Source organism: Canis lupus, chromosome 38 (assembly GCF_048164855.1).
Source record: "Canis lupus baileyi chromosome 38, mCanLup2.hap1, whole genome shotgun sequence".
In the NCBI taxonomy this organism is placed as follows: domain Eukaryota; kingdom Metazoa; phylum Chordata; class Mammalia; order Carnivora; family Canidae; genus Canis; species Canis lupus.
The window spans coordinates 22,204,206-22,221,096 of record NC_132875.1 but is presented as its reverse complement, the minus strand read 5'-3'; the positions used below and the strand labels follow the sequence as shown (position 1 = coordinate 22,221,096).

The 16,891-nt window shown below is 51.9% G+C and overlaps 1 protein-coding gene across 2 annotated transcripts in view; it reads left to right on the top strand.

The window, feature by feature from the left end:
• TMCC2 (transmembrane and coiled-coil domain family 2) overlaps positions 1-16,891 on the top strand; it is a 41,201-nt gene that overhangs the window by 8,066 nt on the left and 16,244 nt on the right. For both annotated transcript variants that reach the window (XM_072814915.1, XM_072814916.1), the window contains exon 2: positions 5,854-6,405. In XM_072814915.1, coding sequence (XP_072671016.1) covers positions 5,854-6,405 — 552 coding nt within the window. The remainder of the gene's footprint in view (positions 1-5,853; positions 6,406-16,891) is intronic.

The following is a 16,891-nucleotide window of genomic DNA, read 5'->3' as shown; positions in this document are numbered from 1 at the left end:
GATTAGAAAAATCTTTCATCACTGTGTTTCTTTTTGTCATTGTTGTTTTTAAGGATTTTATTTATTTGAGAAAGAGCACACACAAGACAGAGAGAGAACACACCAGCAGTGGGGGGGGGGGGGCAGATAAAGAGGGAAAAGCAGACTCCCCGCTGAGCAGGGAGTCCACTGTGGGGCTCGACCCCAGGACCCTGAGATCATGACTTGAGTCAAAGGTAGCTGCTTAACCGATTGAGCCACCCAGGCATCCCCCATCACTATGTTTCTCACAGAAACCCCAGACAGGCCTGAACACTGCTACTCCCTCCTCTCCATCATCATCCTGGTGGGTGGCAGACCTGGGGCCAGGGTTCCTCGCCAGCTCCAGCCCCAGGCTCCCCACCCAAAGCTTCTTAAGGGCCATTGGAGACTTCCGCAACCCACTTTGTATCCCAAGAGTAGGACTCTGTGGGTTTTTACAGCGATTAGCTCTCTAATGCTGGCCCTGTTTCCATAGAGACCCTATAAATAGAGGAACGTTGGCGACCTAGGCTTGCTAAGGCTCACGGTGACCCAGTCACCCCATTGAACCCTCCCAGCCGACGCGATGGTGGGGCAGAGGGAGTTCCAAACCCAGGTAACAGGAAGGGCTACTGTCAGGTAGCTGACAGGTGAGCTGTCAGGTTGGGGTAATTAGCTATAGGTTAGCGTGACTTGTTAGGATCCTCCTAGCTTTTCTGGGAGTTAAGAACATGGGGACCTGTAGGAATCAGAAGCCACTTTTGGCTATTTTTAACCAGATGGTGCCAACGACACTGTACCCCAAAGCATTTTACTTTTTGGTCTCGTGCAGCTGCATTTGCAGATTTTGGAGCAAACTTCCTCTTTGGGGGGACCCACACCCAGAGAGGAAAACGGATAAAGCCTGTTTAGAGACCACAGCCTACTCAGGAAGGATCTTTCAGAAATCATCCAGTGGCAGCCCAAGGACGGGGGTCCTTTCTGCCCTGAAAATCAGTTCCAGAGGAGGGGAGAGCAGATGCCTCAGCCTTCACCTCCCCCGGGCTTCAGCACCTGTCCTGGGAAGCCGTCCTTTCTGGCTAGCTCCCAGCCTCCAGCTCCGGGACAGTTCTCTCGCGGTCTAATCAATCGGGAGAGCTCTGTTTACATCTCACCCCTAACTCTGAAACATCTCAGCTCTCTTCTAATACATGGCTTCGTTTGGCCACCAAAATGGTTTCTGGCAGCTGGGGAAAAGCAAAAGTCAGTGTGGAAAAGCAAGTGACATTTAGTAGCTGGAACCTGTTAGTCAGAGCAGGTGGTGCTTTCTGCTGCGTTGGTGGCCAAGTTCCCTGAAGCTAGTCACCATGGTTTTCCTCATTTCCAAAACTTGTGGCTGGTTATCTGCTGAGTTGTTGATTTTGTGTGTTTGGGTTTTTTTTTTTTTTTTTTTTTTTTAACACTTACCACATTATGTCAAAACTCCTCAACCATTTCCTCTCTGACACTTGCATGCAGAAGCACCCCCAGCTTTCTGGCCTTGCACTTTGTAAGTGGGGGACAAGCCCTTCATTTGAAGCAACACCCCCCTTCCCATTGTTCTTTCCCCTCGTGCTTCCTGCAGACTTTAGCAGGCTCCTTGGTGCTGCTGGGGCAAATGTCCTACAGTTATCTAGCCACTATCTTTGGCTTTCCTTTACCTGCAGAACAGATGAGGAAGGTGTGAACTGAAGGCCCACAGTGGTTGAAGCCCTTACCCTCATCCCACAATGTAGCACAGGCAGATTGACCACCACAGTTCAGGGGACCCATCTTCCCCTGGCCCAGGCATTTTTGGTTTGTTTTAATCCTGCCCGTGAGACTGTTCTGAGATGTCTGTAAATACTGCATCTGCTTTAGTCTTGCAGTCAGTGTATGAGCCATCAAAGATAAATCAGACTGGAGGTTGGAGGCTTGTCTGTGTAACTTGGATGAGCCACTGCACTGTGCTGTACCTCAGTTTTTTTAATCTGCAAAACGGAGATGCTGATACCAGTCCCATCCTCCCTCCTGAGGCTAAGCTAGCATCAGCTTAGAATGATAGCATAGGGCAGTCTGGGTGGCTCAGCGGTTTAGCGCCACCTTCAGCCCAGGGTATGATCTTGGAGACCCGGGATCGAGTCCCACATTGGGCTCCCTGCATGGAGCCTGCTTCTCCCTCTGCCTGTGTCTCTGCCTCTCTCTGTCTCTCTCATGAAGAAGTAAATAAAATCTTAAAAAAAAAAAAAAAAAGGAATGATAGCATAAATTGGGAAGCACTTTTGAAAAATGCCATATGATTTTAAAATAAATTGGCGAAGGACTTTAGGATTTGAGGCAACAGAGCAGACAGTGGTGGCTGTTGGCCACAGCACCTCCGTTTCCTCCATCCGTTTCCCAGGGCTTAGGGGGAGGAAATGGCTCAGAGCTCTGGGACCTCTGGTGAAGACTTTTGAGGGGACCTGAGCAGATATAGAAGATGGACCTTGGAGTTGGAGAAGCTGGGTCAGAAATGGTAGGGAAAGGACACAAAGACCTGGAAGGAATGCTTGAAGGACAATTTGTAATATGTAATGTGACTGTTTGGCAGGAGCAGCTGGGCAAATGCCAGAGCCAGCTGGCCCCATCCGTGATGCCTGGAGGGGGGTCTGGTATCAGCTTGGGCCTGAGGAAGAAGGAGTATCCTGGCTGTTCCTGGTCTGGAGGCCACGGATCTGGCCATTTCCAAATTGATGGCAGAGTGTGCTCCCTGGTCTGTCTGCCCTGGACATGTTGGCCCTGCCTCAGGCTGGCCCTGTAGGGATGGTAACTCCCATGGGACTGAGCAACCTAATGTTGCCAGGGCTGCCCCAAAATTAAATTCTTGAGAAGGAATGGTGGTAGCCTTCATTTCCTCATTGAAAAGTGGAAATGTTATTACTATTGCTTTTATTAGTGTCTGGGAAAATTAAGTAAGATAATGTAAAAGGAAAAAACATCTTGAAAACTGTAAACTGTGGGGCAATTGTGTGGCTTAGTCAGTTAAGCACCTGCCATTGGGTCAGGTCATGATCCCAGGGTCCTGGGATCGAGCCCCACATCAGGCTCTCTGCTCAGCGAGGAGCCTCCTTCTCCTTCTCCCTCTGCTTGCTGCTCCCCCTGCTGTGCTCATTCTCTCTCTCTGTCAAATAAATTTTTTTTAATCTTTTTTTTTTTAAGATTTTAATTATTTATTCACAGAGACCTACAGAGAGAGGCAGAGACATAGGCAGAGGGAGAAGCAGGCTCTGTGCAGGGAGCCCGATGTGGGACTCAATCCCAGGACCCGGGGATCATGCCCTGAGCCAAAGGCAGGTGCTCAACCACTAAGCCAGCCACCCAGGCGTCCCTAAAAAATCTTTAAAAGAAAAAACAAGAGACACCTGGGTGGTTCAGCAGTTGAGCATCTGCCTTTGGCTTGGGGTGTGATCCTGGAGTCCCTGGATTGAATCCCACATTGGGCTTCCTGCATGGAGCCTGCTTCTCCCTCTGCCTATGTCTCTGCCTCTCTCTGTGTGTCTCTCATGAATAAATAAAATCTTAAAAAAAATAAACAAAAAAACCTCACTGTAAACCATGTGTCCCTGGTGTCTCTGGTGGATTGTACTGATGTCACATATTGGGTCTGTAAAATGGGTAATGGAAGGGCCCTGCCTACTTTGAGGATTGTAGAGAGACTCAAATGAGGCCAAAAATGAAAATCCTAAATGTTTACACAAATACACAGTAGTATAGTTACTGACATCCAGAGGTCCATGCAGCTGTCTCCACAAACCATCCAGAGGTATAAAGAAACAATAAGAGGTGGGTCAGTTAATTCAGATCTAAACATGATTTTTTTTTCTTGGTTTCTGTGTCTAAGGTTTTCTGCTCTGTGAGTTTGTTTCTAGAAAAAAAGAAAATTCAGGCCATGTGACTCTTTGGACTTTTTTTTTTTTTTCCTTTGGACTGTTTTTTAAAAATGAGTCTGTCTCATGAGATTATGGGTTGCTCCTCACAGATGGAGACATGCAGTGCCTCACTGAGCCCCAAATGGCCTGGTTCTGAGTTTCCCTCTTAGGAGTCACAGAGTGTGGGTTCTTACCTGGTCCTGCACATCCCAAGCCTCGCTTTGGCTCCAAAGCTCTCTGCCTGAGGCTCGGCCTGGCCAAATAAGCCAGCGCCCTGACCACAGGCTGTCTGGCCCTGGCCTGAGCAGTCCTGCCTGGGGAACAGGAGAGCTGAGAGGAAAGACTGGGACCAGGGCAGTGCTGGGCTGTGGGGCCTATGTGGTTTGTTCCAATCTCAGGGGAAAGACACTTGTTTAGATACCTCATTCTAAAGAAGTGGTCACATTATTGACTACACGGTAAGACATGACCTTTATTATTCATTTTTTATGTTTACCAGTTTATTATAAAGGTATTATAAAGGATACAGATGACTAGTAGGATGGAGAAATACATGGGATGAGGTCAGTCTGGAAAGGTCCTGAGTACAGGAGCTTCTGTCCTGATGGAATTAGGGTGTGCCACCCTCCTGGCACATGGATGTGTTCAGCAACCTGGAAGCTCAAGTAAAGTTTATTTTATTGCCAACCATATCAGGAACGAGACTCTGTTGGTGGAGCATGTGACTCAGTCTCAGGGTTGTGAGTTTGAGCCCCACATTGGGTATAGAGATTATTTGAAAATAATAAAATTTAAAAAAAGGAATCAGATTTGCTATAAATAACAGAAAATCAGGGATCCCTGGGTGGCTCAGCGGTTTGGTGCCTGCCTTTGGCCCAGGGCGCAATCCTGTCGACCCGGGATCGAATCCCACATCGGGCTCCCAGTGCATGGAGCCTGCTTCTCCCTCTGCCTATGTCTCTGCCTCTCTCTCTCTCTCTCTCTCTCTGTGACTATCATAAATAAATAAAAATTAAAGAAAAAAAGAAAATCATACTAGAGTTCTGTAGACAAAGATAGGTTTGTTTATTTCATGCAGCCAGAATCCCAAGATAGGCATTCACAACTGCTTTGGTGGCAGCATAGGACCATCAAGTTTCCAAGCCTGTTGCTTGCAGCTCTACCATGTGTGTGACGCCCTCCATCATCAAGCCAGTCATCTTATAATTGCAGGATGGCTGCTGCATGGCCAGACATTACGTCTACATTCCAGATGGGAAGAAGTAGGAAGGGTGAGGATCTTTATTAGGAAAGCAAATGTTGCTAGAAACTCTCAACCTTGCTTTTCATTGGGTTAAGCTATCATGTAGCTACTCCTCGCTGTAAGGGAGTGTGATGGAGGAAGAATTTTCAGCCAGGTGCATGAAGACCAGGCAGTTTGGTTCGTAAGAAAGGAATATATCTGCACTAGGCACTTAGTGGTGTCTACTGCAGCAGTATGACCCCGATTTTCTCGGAGAGCGTTGCAGTGAGGCATCTCTGGAAATGGCTGCCTGGTGGTCTGAAAGAGCCAGTGCAGCTTGAAAGAGGAGCTTACGTAGAAGGAGGGAGAGACCAGAGGGTAGGCTGGGTCAACCCAGAGGGATACAACCCTGGGAGCCGAGTGCTATTGGTGTGTGCCACTGAGCCCTGGACTAGCCATGAGATACCATGACTGGCAACCCTGAACCATGTGTTAACTGGGGGGCCATTGGGTGGGGTGGGGTGGGGTGCAAGGTACCCTTTTAGGCATGATGGGCCATTTACGAGGATCTTAGGGATTCAGACACTTAGAGTTTAGCTCCACCAGTCTCCCAAGAACAGACTCACCCCCACCACCGCCCCACCACCCTGCCCCCAGCTCTATCCCCAGCACCTGGGCATTTCAGAGCTTTCCACTCACCAGGGTTCTTCATCTTTCCTCCTTAAGAAAATCCAGCAGCTCTCAGAGGGCTCCATGTTTGGCCACGGCCTGAAGCACCTGTTCCACAGCCGGCGCCGGTCCCGGGAGAGGGAGCACCAGACGTCTCAGGATTCCCAGCAGCAGCAGCAGCAGCAGCAGCAGCAGCAGCAGCAGCAGGGCATGTCGGACCATGACTCCCCGGACGAGAAGGAGCGCTCCCCGGAGATGCACCGCGTCTCCTACGCCGTGTCCCTGCACGACCTGCCCGCGCGGCCCACGGCCTTCAACCGCGTGCTGCAGCAGATCCGCTCCCGGCCCTCCATCAAGCGGGGCGCCAGCCTGCACAGCGGCGGGGGCGGCGGGGGCGGCAGCAGGCGCAGCAAGAGTAGCTCCCTGGAGCCCCAGCGCGGCAGCCCCCACCTGCTGCGCAAGGCCCCCCAGGACAGCAGCCTGGCCGCCATCCTGCACCAGCACCAGTGCCGCCCCCGCTCCTCCTCCACCACTGACACGGCCCTGCTGCTGGCCGACGGGGGCAACGTGTATCTCCTGGCCGAGGAGGCCGAGGGCAGCGGTGACAAGGTGAGGGGGCTCAGGGGGGCTCGGTGGGGCCTCTGGACCCTGGAGGCGGGGTGAGGTGGGGGCTGAGCTGGGGGCCCTGCCTGGCGCTTCCCCAGACCTGCTGCCCACAGAGCTCTCTGCCCTGTTGCAGGAGTCAGAGGTAGGCCCGAGCCCCAAGCAAGAGATGGTCCCCAAATGGTTCATTTCTGTGTGTCTCTGGGTTTTTCAAAATAATATTTTGCTCAGGCCAATGTCAATCCTAGCTCGTTCACCTTAAACGTGCTATCGAGAAGCAATAAATGCGGTTGGTTAAGAGCACAGGCTAGCACCAACCCTGGCTCTGCCACTTGCTAGCTGCACCGGTCACTTAACCTCCGTGTACCTCAGTTTCCCTGATTGAAAAACAAAGATAATAACAGTAGAGTTGCTGTGGGATTGGATGGGTTCATATTTGTATAAAATACTTGGCATGGAGCATGGCACAGTATTGTTTTTATTATTATTACCAACCAAAGAAGATAGGAGAGGAATCTGTTAAGGGTTGTTTGGTAAGGAGAAAATCTAGTGTGGTACTTCCTGAATTTCTGTCTTCATTCCTTTGTTCACGTAACAGGTACTTACTGAACATTTGTAACAGTAAATAGGCTGGAGGTGCAGTGTTCACACAGCTTACTGAGTAGGAGGGAGGGGGATGGGCAGATGGATAGAATAGGGTGATAAGGTTGTGATAGAGGCTTTGGGGGACAGGGAGAGGAGAAAGAATTGGCAAAGACCTTGTAGAGGAAGCCATGGAGTTGAATCTTGGAGTCTGATTTAGCCAGGGAAGAACTAGGGGAGAGAGGAGAGAAGGTGTAGCAGGTACAGAAGCTGGTGAGCTGGTGCAAGGGGCTGCTGGGCTTCACTGTGACAGCTCTGTGGGGAACTGATGGACAGGTAGGCAGAGCCCAGATCACAAGGGTAGTGTGAAGCCATGGGTGTTAGGTGGGAAGCAGAGGGAGGCAGTCCCTCTGGATCTCACTGTAGGACTGGGAAGATAGACTAGGAAAGGGAGCAAGAGTGAAGTCAAGGAAACTGTTTTTGGAGCTCCTGGAGTCATCTAGGCTGTAGTGAGGATGGAAAGGAGACAAATTCAGAAGGCTTTCAGAAGTTGGAATCAATAGACCAGCGAGAAAGCGAAGAGGAAGCTAAAGGGAGGGAAAGAGTAGAGGATGATTCCAGGGTTTCTGGCTCACCAATTTGAGGGACGGGACATCCTCTAGTTGAGGAAATACAGGAGTGGGAGCAGGTTTTGGAAGACAAGTGATGAGTTCACTTTTGGACACATTGAGTTCCACGTGCCTTGGGAGCTGTCCGACTGAAGACCCCCAGCTGGCAGTCAGGTTCACAGGGGAGAGATCTGGATTGGGCTGGCACTCTGAGAATCAGTACTGAGCTTGAACTCAAGGGTATGGAAGAGACCCTTGAAGGGCGTACATGGAGTGAACAGGAGGCCAAGGACAGATCCAACATATAAGGGACAGAGGAGCCAGACATGTAGGAGTTGTCCTGGAGAGAGATGACGCTGAAGCAAAAGGAGGAAGGAGTTTTCAGGAGGAGGGAAGTAATCAACAGAGTGAAGTGTAGCAGGAGTGACAGTCCCATCAGGGATCGGAAATGTACGCAGGTGGTGTCAAACAGTGGGGGTCATTGGTAACCAGCAAGAAACCGGTTTCAGTGGATCAAGGAGATGGCAGTGGGAGCAGCATGTGTTGCTCATCTGGGGAGAAAGGACAGCACATACTGGCCTGAGGGATTTTGGGTTTTGTCAGTTTTTTAAGGGTGGGTGAGGAGAGCTGCGGACCACATAGGGCCTCACCAGCCAGGAATAAGACTTCTGACTTTTTTCCCAACTGAGACAGGAAGTCATTTGAAGGCTTTTGTACAGATGCGTGACACCTTTTAAGATGACTGTGGCTGCTGTGTGGAGAACAGGCTATGAGCCAGGGTGTGAACCTGGAGTCCAGCTAAGAAGCTGTTGAAATCCTCCAGGCATGAGGTGGTGGTGGCTTGCAGCTGGGTGGGAGCAGCAAGAGGTAGGGAGAAGGGGCTGGATCCTGGATTCACTTCAGAGCTTGAGCTACATCCATCTCTGATGGATGTGGAGCATAACAGAAAGGAAGCAGGCAAAGATGGCACACAGGCTTTTGGCCTGGCAGCTGGAAAGAAGAAATTGCCATTAACTGAGTTGGGAAAACAGGCAAATGGAACAGATACCCGGCAGGGGTCATGGGGGGTAGAAATCAGAGCTAGGTTTTGGACGGGTTATGTTTGAGATGGCTATGTCACATGCTTGTGGAAATGCCAAAGAAGCAATCAGATGTGTGTGTGGAGTCCTGGGGAGAGATCCAAGCTGGAGACATATATTTGGGGATTTTCAGTGTATAATAGGATTTAAAATGATGGCACTGGACCATTTGCAAGCATAGTTTCAGCTGTGGGGAGTGTTTTCCAAGAGTGAGATCTGCATATGTCGGCTGAAAGGCCTTGTGGAGTGGAGACCCAGAGGGTCCCAGCAGAATGAGCTGAGTTATCAGCCTGTAGTGAGCAAGTGCTTGGTATACAACTGCAGCCAGGCCCACCTTTCCATGCTGAGTCAGTGAAAACACTTTAGAAATCAAATTAGAACAGTTCTGTCAACCATGGGTCCCTGGAAGCACAGCTGCTTTATGAGGAGGGAATGTGAACCTTGTATTCTCTGGCGGCTGAGCAGACGGAGCGGGTGGGCGGCGGGCACCGTTAGAAACTGGTGAAACTTGTTGATGTTTGCTGACGGGGAATGCAGGGGGCCCAGGGCATGGGGACAGGCACGTCAGCTGGGGAACTTCCCCTCAGGCTTTTGCCTGTGGCTGGTGCTTGGTTTTCACACTGCCCCCGGGATGGTCGGGGTTCTCTTGCTGCTGGTGGGAGGCCAGGGCTGGACGCTCTTGGGCCAGCTGCCGGGGAGGACAGTGCCCTGGGTTCAGGGTGGTCAGGGGACAGGGGTGGCTCCTTTGGTCGTCTTATATCCGTATCAGAACTTTCAGCTTTCCCCAACTCTGCCGTGTTATTGCCTGGTTAACAACAACCCTGTGGGGCAGCCCGGGTGGCTCAGCCCAGGGCATGATCCTGGAGACATGGGATTGAGTCCCACGTCGGGCTCCCTGCATGGAGGCTGCTTCTCCCCCTGCCTGTGTCTCTGCCTCTCTCTCTCTCTCTGTGTCTCTCATGAATAAATAAATAAAATCTTAAAAAAAAAAAATCCCCGTGAAGCTGCCAGAGCAGGCACTATCTCTATTTTCCAGCTGAAGAGACAGGCCTCGAGAAATCAGGAGACTGCTTGCCTGAGGACACCCAGCCACTTCCCACAGAGAGAAGACTAAATCCCACCGAGAGGAGACCAGACCCTACATTCTAGCGTGCTCCCCAGGCCAAATGGACGTGGAGTCACTAAAAGCACTAGGGACCCTTTTATGCAGTAGCCACAGGGTGCAGGTTTGTCTCGGCCCCAGAGGGTGATGTTATCACTTGGGTGCCATTCCCCTTCGGTTACCCAGCTCTCCTGTCCTGTAACTGTCCCGCCAGGGATAGGCGAGGCCCTGCAGGGCTCCTGAGGAGAAAAGGGGTCTTCTGGCCATCAGGAAAGCCTGTTCTGTCAGCTGACTCCCCCAGACCCAGAGGCCATTGGTTGCTGTGAGATGCTCTGGTGGTTCCACCTCAGTGTCTGGGCATGAATAGGAGGTATTCTTCTCTCTAGTAAACACAGCTCCACATGCTCTCTGCAAGCTCCCTGGTGATTACTAGCATCTATTTTTAATTCATAAGCCTCCCCCACTACCCACACCCCTTGCCATTGTTTGGAACTCACCAGCTGGCTTTCGGACCAGAGCGGCCCTGGCGGGGGTTGAGTTACTGGAACAGCCTGGAGGCAGCTCTAGTTCCTCAGCTGTCATGGAGAGGCTCACCCAGCCCCCACCCGAAGAGAGCAGGGGACCTGGCGCCCTGAGGACGCAGGGGTGCAGGAGAGGGACAGTTGGGACTGAGTCCTAGGAAGCAGCTCAGCCTTGCTGACATCCTTTGGCTGTCACTTGTTTCCTCCAGATCCAGTGACTGTTTGAGACATCGTGCCTTAAATGATTTCCCCATAAAAGCAAAAACAAGTGCCAATGTCTGCCCCACCTCCTGCTTTCTACTATTTGTAGAGCACAGGGAAAGGTAGCTACTCTCTCTGCCTGACAGCTATAAAGCGGAAAAAAATGGTCACGAATTGTCGGTGCACTGGAGCAGTGGCAGGTGCATAGAGAACACAGGTGACATCTAGGTTTCATCTGTGCGTCAGGCAGCCTTAACTTCTGGGAATCCTGGGTCCCGGGGGCTGCGGCAAGAACCACTGAGTGCAGGTGCAATGCAGTTGGGCCACCTGGATCCCCAGTATATGACTTCTCCCCCTGTCACCCTCTCCCACTCATCTTTCTCTCTCTCTCCCTTCCCCCTCCTCTTCTCCTTCTCTCCCTCTCTCTCTGTCTCTTTTTGCTGAGCAGCAGTTCCTAGAAAATGTGTACTCTAAGAGAAACCTAATAACTCTTCCTGTCCTGCCTTCATTTCCTGCTGCCAGCCTTTCAGGGAGTGGATTAGCCCCTGCAAGGGTCAGAGACTTTTATTTCCTTTTCCTCATTTCTTCCACATCTGATTTGGTCAATACTTCCCTCTTGGCCTTATTCAAAACTTGTCCCCAGCTGTTGCCGCAGCTCCCACACCTCTTCTGGGCTTGTGCAAGGTACACCCGGCTGGAGGGTCTTGGCAGAGGAATAGTGCAGGAAGGCGGGGTTTGTGGCCAGCTCTGCCAGGATGGCGCCTGACCTTGCTCTGGTTGCCCTTCCCCTTCTGTGTGGTATGGGTGGTGCCCTCTGAGGACACAGGGAGCTATGCCGTGGGAGCCTGGAGCTCCCAGGAGAGGTCAAGGAGCTGTAGGAGACCAGTATGGAGGTGCTCAGTGGCAGGACTTCTGCTGAACCAGGGCAGTCAGGGTGGGAGAGGGCCAGGTGCACACCGCCAGGTGCAGAGGGTGGAGATATCACGTCATGACTGGATATTTCCTGTGGCCTTAGGGAGGTCTTATCTCCAGGCTCCAGACGGGGAAACCCGTTCATCCGTTCATCTGCTCATTACCTAAACCAGAGCAGCCTCTGGGCATCCTGTTCCTCAGTGTACTCCTCCACCAGTCTTAGTCGACAACAAGATTTCTCCTCTGCCCTGGCATGAGTAAGCACCCCTGTTTACTCCAAGGGATGGCAAGTGAGGGGTCACCCTCAGCCCTAGGCTCTTGCCTGAGAGTCTGCTGGGTCAGAGGGGGGCGGGGCTGCTCTGCTGAGAGATGTTTGCAAACCATGGCCCCTGCACAGCTAGGGGAGGCCAGATCATTCATCTGTGGGGCCTCCTCATATGTCTGAGCTTGTAGGCCAGGGCACCCAGGAGGCCAGAGGGCCGTGCTCCAGGGTCCAGTGGGGTCGCTCGGCCCTTCCACACAAATGCATCCATCTTCAGAGCCATGTGCCACTCTGCATGCTCAGTCATTCAGGTCCACACTCAGGTCTGTGCCAGCCTGAACTCACACCCGTTTGCGGGAGAGGACAACCACCCGATCCCATCCTCCCCTCTTCCCTTTTCTTCCTCTCTGCATGGAAAGGCTCCTCAGGTGGAGGGAGAACCAGAGGCAACCAGCCCTAACAACCTCAGAAAAGACTCCTGAGGCTGCCCATGCCGCCAGCTGTTTGCCAGGCCAATGCAGGGCACCTCTGGGATTTGCCATGAACCTTTGTTCCTTGTCTTGGTGATTAAAAGACCCTATTTGCCAGGGTCCTTCGGGACCCTCATAGCAGTATATGTTGTGGTACCTGGCGAATCAAGAAATTCTTCTTTTAGTGTGTGTTCCTCCTGTTCAGGTGAAACCTCTTGCCTTTTAAGGTCTTCTCCAATCAGGAGAGGGGCTAAAAGGTGGGAACTCTGCTCCTTACCTAAAGCTCTGACCCCAGAGCTCATGAGCAACAGCCTTCTCTTTTAGAATAGGATTGTGGGCTTGCTTAGTTGTCCCAGGAGGCACTGACTTCTAGAATTAGCCTTTATTCATCTTTTTCCCACGACTGACTGACTTTCTTTCTTTCTTTCTTTCTTTCTTTCTTTCTTTCTTTCTTTCTTTCTTTCTTTCTTTCTTTCTCTTTCTTTTTAAAACATTTTATTTATTTATTTGAGAGACAGAATATGAAAGAGAGAGAACAAGCAGGAGGGAGGTGTAGAGGGAGAAGCAGACTCCCTGATGAGCAGGCAGTTGATGCAGGACTTGATCCCAGAACCCTGGGATTATGACCTGAGCTGAAGGCAGACGATTAACCGATTGAGCCACCCAGGAGCCTCATGAATTTCCAGATGGAAAGTTCCCACTGTTTTCCAGATCAGCCCTGGCTTCTGGAAGTAGTGAATTCCAGGGGTGGGTGGTGAAGGGAGATCACGTCCAAGTTACCTAACAAGACCCAGTGTCTTGCACTTTCAACCCTCTTGTGTCTTAGCTCGGGTGAAACACTTGTGGGAGACCTTGTATCTGCAGCCCCTAGGGACTGAGTGGATGCCAGCCCAGACACAGGTGGGAAACTCCATTCAGGTCCCCACCTTCCTCCCTTGGGATCCTTAGCCCCCTGAGATGCACCCCAGTGGAAGGTGTGCTCAAGATTTGGGTGTCAGCCCTACGCCAGAGCCCCTAACAGCAGCAACAGGAGCTCTCTGTCATCCTGTTCCAGACGGCGAGGAGCCAGCCCTGGTGATGTGGGCTTGGGTCATGGGAGCTGGCACAGGTCTCCCCAACCACTGCTGCACCTTCCTCCCTGGATCCACCACATCCCTGAGATGTGAAACGCGACCCCTGTCCCCTCTGGTGCCAGATGAGGCAATGGAAATGTAGTATCGTTAACCTGATCACCTCCTCTGCCTCTTTTGTCTTCTCCTGGCCTGTCTGGGCTTTCTCTGTTTCTACCCCGCAGGGCAGAGGGCTCCGAAACAGAAGAAGTGAATAAACACACCCTACTGCATTCCGTCTAGACTCCAGGAATCAAGGGCTCCCCTGCCCTGCAGTGTGGGGGCTGGAGGCAATGAGTGAAGTTTTGGGGAACAGTAGCCTTGTCCAACCTTCCTCTGTCTCTCTGATGGATATTGGGATGTCCGACTGTTCTTGGCACCCCCCAGCCCGTTTGCTGCATCCTCCAGAGTCTGACTCTCATGCCTCTGCTTCTTTTGTCCTCTTGGACGTTCACCCCAGTCTGCATTTGGGAAGTTCTCACTGCATCCTTTCCCACCTCTCCAGAGAGCCCACTGCTGGGACCCCAGAGCTGGGCTAGTATCCATAACTAGTGAATAATTCAGCAGAAGCTCAGTCAGATCCAAAGTGATACCATGACCTCCTTTGGGTGGCTGGAAAGGTGAACCCTGCCCTGGAAAGACAAGTGCTCTGTAATATTAACTTCATTATATAAGGTTTCTTTACTGCCTGAGTAGGCAGCTTCAGACCCAAATATGATCTGGGCCCCATGCCCGTGTACTGACTTCTCAGGGGCTCGATGGCACGGTGGGCACACCCCTAGGACTTGCCGGTCGTGTCCCTTTGAGCCTTGCTGGCTCAGGCACTCAGTTGAACAGCATGCCGCAGCTTGCAGAGTGCTATCACATCCATTTCTCATTTAATCAGGGCAGCTCACGGAAAGTGAGGAGCCCTGGAGTCAGCAGGATAGCCCAAACGTTCTCCCTTTTCATCCTGTGCTTTTAGAAAGGAATCATTCTAGATTTTTCTTGGCAAATAGTGTGGGGTTGGGGGTGCTCTGCTTCCTAAAAACTGTCCAAAAAGGAAATGGTACTTCTTCTCTGGGTCACTTTCTCCTGGAACTGTCCGCAGTATCCCTACCACCAAGGCAATAGGGTGGCTATGAAATGGTCATCTTTTTCTACCCACCTGACACCAATTTTGATTTTTCCCTTTTTTCTTTTAAGATTTTATTTATTCATGAGAGACACAGAGAGAGAGGCAGAGACATAGGCAGAGGGAGAAGCAGGCTCCCCTTGGGGAACCCCATGCAAGTGGGACTTGATCCCAGGACCCTGTGATCATGTCCTGAGCCAAAGGCAGATGCTCAACTGCTGAGCCACCCAGGCAGGTGTCCCCAATTTTGATTTTTCTAAAAATGACCAGAATGAATGGTTCTCTCCACTGCTTGGCACCTGGCTCATGACTGTGCCTATGGAAGGCTTCCTGTAGGAGGTGTCCACAGCATCAGCTGGGCAAAGGAGCAGGAAGTGGCAGAGATGGCCTCCTCCCTCCTTGGAAGCAGCTGAAACGTGGCCTGGTGTGTGCATGCTGTTCACCCTCCAGTCTTCCTCACTCTGGCCTTTGCTTCCTGCTTTTCATGCTCTTGGGGACAAGCCTGTTCACCCGCTCCTAGGAAACCTCCCCACCTTGGTTGCTGTAGTTCATCCTGAAGGCTAGGAATCTTCCTGCCCTCCTGCCTTTCAGTGGGGGAGGGGGGAGGGAAGCAGGGCTCTTTGGCAACATGATTTCTAAGTAAATTCACCTTCTAGTGGGGTCAACAAGCCAGTGTTAGTGGAGGGACTCTGAATGCTGACCCCTTCCCCAAGCCCCATTTCTCAGAGGTGAGCAGTAGAGAAGGGGCAGCCGCCCACAGAGGGATCCTAACTGGGAGATTTTCACAGTGCACCTGGAGCCTGAGATTTTGAAGGCCTCACCTTCTATTCTGAGCTACTAAATTTAGCTGTCCTGAGTTCCTAAAGCGATGGCTTCTCAGGTTTCCTGTCCTTCAAAATATGTGGTTTGTGCTTTTTTTTTTTTTCCCCAAGAGAAAGAAGAGTAACTAGGAAGACAAAAGGGGAGGGGGCAAAGGAACCATAACAAGGACAAAGAAAGAAACAAGAAAAATATGGTTCCTAGAGAAAGAAGGGGCCTGGCTTAAGAATTCTGAGGTGAGTGTAAATCCAGGGGAGTGTAGCTACGGAGAAGCTGGGGCCCTGCTGGCCCTATGCAGGAGTGGGGCTTCCATCCAGTGTCCCCTCCTAGGACAGTGGCAGCCCATCTGTCACCCCAGACTCAGGCTACCTGGGAAAGTAGAGCAAGTACCACCAGAGACACCTGCCCCAGCCCAGCTGCCTGCACCCATGAGTGAGTGGGAGCCACAGGGCTACCCTGCCTGAGCTGACTTGGGACCTGTGTCTCTGCCAGCCAGGGAAGCGGGAAGCAGCGGCGGCCGTGGGGGAGCAGGGCAGCAGGCCACCAGGACTTAGCAGCAAGTACGCGTGGTGGCATCCACTCAGCAGCCACCTTCTCTCTGCAGAAGGAGGCTGCTGTGTGGCTTGTGTCCTTTCCACGTGCAGTACTTGAGTGTCCACTGTAGCCCTTCCACATCCACCTGCCGCTATCCACTTGGCTTCAGATGGCAGCTGCTGTTCTGGCTCTCTGTCCCAGGCCTGGTCTCCCGAGCACCGTGTGGAGCGACTGTGGTGTGTGTATGCGTGTGCATGGACATACACATGTGGCAAGGGAGCCTCAGTGCGAGTCATCTTGTTCGGTAACACCTACGTGTCAGACGTGTTCCCATCATATCCTCACTATAGCCCGGGGAGCTCATGATCATATGTACCATTCTGCAGCCAGGAAAACTGAGGCTTGGCTATGGAGAGTGTCCAGGGCTGGGTGCTCCTGCCTCCTGATGGTACCACTCTTGTTCCCGAGGGCCTCCTCTGCCAGACTGCCATGAGGAAGGGCCCGTGGAGGCCACAGAGCTAGTGGGCAGAAGGGTGAGGGTTTATGGCAGGCCTCGGGCTCCAGGCCCTCTGCTGTGCCCCGGAAAGGCTTGGCCATCCCTTACGGAGCCCAGCCTTGGTGAGTGTTCCTGTGATGCATTCCCCTTCATCCAGGCCTTCCCAGGCTCCCCTGCTCTTCACATGTGCCTCCCACTGCATTTGGGGACACAGAGCCTCAGGGCCCATGGAGACTTGACCAAGGTCCCATGGCAGGTACGGAACTCAGACACAAATCCAGGGCTCCCATCACCTTTCCTACCACAGCACGACTCCCTGGGCTCTGGCCTCCCCACCCCCAGGGCAGGAAGTCCTGTGTCCTTGGCAGGTCAGGGAGCATTTCATATGTAAAGACAAGATGAGACTCCAGAGGAAAAGGGATTTCTCCTCCTCTGGCTTTCCTGGCAGACCTACCCCTGGTTTCTATTTGTTTCTTCTCTTGGTTCACCCCTGAGCTCTACCCCTTTTTCCTGCTGGTCAGTTTGTGCTAATGGGTGGGTTGTCCGTGGAGCAGAGGAGCTGAACCCTCCCATTGGGGAGACACCGGAAGCCTGTGTATGGTGACCTCTGGGTCATTTTGGTGGTGCAATGTGGCTTTTCAACCTCTTTCTGGTGCTTTAGAGCCTTTGTGATCCTGGGCAGT